This window comes from Haplochromis burtoni, unplaced genomic scaffold, assembly GCF_018398535.1.
Source record: "Haplochromis burtoni strain Fernald_Lab_line unplaced genomic scaffold, NCSU_Asbu1 Contig_404, whole genome shotgun sequence".
Lineage (NCBI taxonomy): Eukaryota > Metazoa > Chordata > Actinopteri > Cichliformes > Cichlidae > Haplochromis > Haplochromis burtoni.
The window spans coordinates 117,081-118,839 of NW_024582765.1; the positions used below are offsets into that span (position 1 = coordinate 117,081).

Sequence of the window (1,759 nt, forward strand, 5' to 3'; positions counted from 1 at the left end):
GTTGTACTGCCCTAACGTGGACCCACACTGTCAGCGGTCCAGGAACTGGTGTTCCTCATGCTTGTGTGAGTCATCACATTTGTTTACTACACTGATAGTCAGCAGGTAATGAACTAAAGTTACAAATCAGGTGGATGACTTTAACTCATGTCAGTAACTTTGAAGCTGTTTACTAGATCGGAGAGCTGAACGTAGGCCATCACATGGTACTTACAGTGTAGCCTTCAAATCCAAAACAAGACTGGGTTTATGTAAGATCTTGGGCACAAGGAGATTACCCACTTTATGTACTGGCAGTGGTGTTCATCCAGGAAGTCATGGACCTCCAGTTACCGTCTTGACTTCTCTTTGGCTAACAGCTGTTTCCTTTTGTTATTAACTTCCACAGACTGCAATTAAGAAGCTTGGAAAGGTCTTCCTACAGTCACTCAGGGTGTTTGGCTGAGCACTTCTTAAGAACGGTGCAACCTGCTCATGAATAGGTAGAATCCCTGGGAGTGTTTTTACTTTTCTTTGCTTATGTGATCTAATTAAGGAAGTTCTGAGGAGTTGAGGTTAATAACTTCTGCATAGGCAGTTTTCAGAATTTGGGTAAAAGCTGTTTTCTGGCAAACTGTCACAGCTACTGACCGCCTGCATGACAGACAAACAGGGAACGTCTGCAGCCACACAAAACCACCATAACTAGGACTGTTAACCTGTGGAAAACATGGCTGTGAAATCTGGGCAGTTCTTCACGACCCCGATGAAACCCACAGGCTGAAACATGTTGGTGAAGTAATAAAGCTGATCTTTATGCCAAGTGTTGCTTGAGCTTTGAACTCGGACCGCTCTTCTTGTCCATGCTCTTTGGGAGAAGGTGAAGCTGTGCAGGAAACCTTCATTCTGTCATTAGATACGAGTGCTGACTTCCTGCTGTTAATAGCAAGGTAAGAGGATGAATTTCTGTATGAACACTCAAAGTTAGCTTTCTACATTTAGTCTCTAATTGATGTATTTTAAAAAAAATTTGAATTTCTATGATATATTTATTTTCTTTCAATAGATTAACTGCTGTTTTAGTTCGCATGTTAGTTATTTAGCCTCCTTTATTCGCTCCATGATTCTTCTGGGGTCTAAATTATGATATACTCAAAAAGGGCTTTCCCACAGCAATATTCAGATTTGAAATGCATTCATGGTAAAACAATGAAAATGAAAAGTTGATCATAAAAATTATTTTAAAATCAGAGTTTTTAAAAGGCCAGAACAGAAGACAATATTTTTGGAATAAGAGCAACAGATCAAATGCAGATGCTTCCACTATGCTCAAAACACCTGGAGCCAGACAGGACTGCTACTTACACAGTGTATAACTCCATTACATAATATAAAGTTCATATTTTTGACTATAATATTATAAATAATGAAACAGCTTTTTTCCTACAGCAGTCCACACAGCTACTGCGAAGGCTTCAGTTACTCTGCTGTTTGCATCTCTTGCAGCAATTTCAGTTGATCCTCAACAGTTTTCAGTTCCTGCTCCAAAGCAGACACCTGCACACATATGAAAATACAGAGATGGATACAGTGCTAGTATGAACTCACAAAGTGAATGTTCTCTGCACAATGACACAACAACAACTGATGACACCATTAGCATTTACATGTGTTTCCTTGCTGTGCACAATCTCACAGGATTGCATAACCACAGCAGGAAGCCACATACAGTGGGAAAAAAAAGTATTTAGTCAGCCACCGATTGTGCAAGTTCCCCCAC

The 1,759-nt window shown here is 40.1% G+C and overlaps 1 protein-coding gene across 1 annotated transcript in view; it reads right to left on the bottom strand.

Annotated features, from left to right (window-relative positions):
- Window positions 1-1,218: 1,218 nt before the first annotated feature.
- The window catches only part of vars2 (valyl-tRNA synthetase 2, mitochondrial), a 20,937-nt gene continuing 20,396 nt past the window's right edge, over window positions 1,219-1,759 (bottom strand). Inside the window, exon 29 of the mRNA XM_014340939.2 lies at window positions 1,219-1,536. Coding sequence (XP_014196425.1) covers window positions 1,459-1,536 — 78 coding nt within the window. The 3' untranslated portion in view covers window positions 1,219-1,458. The remainder of the gene's footprint in view (window positions 1,537-1,759) is intronic.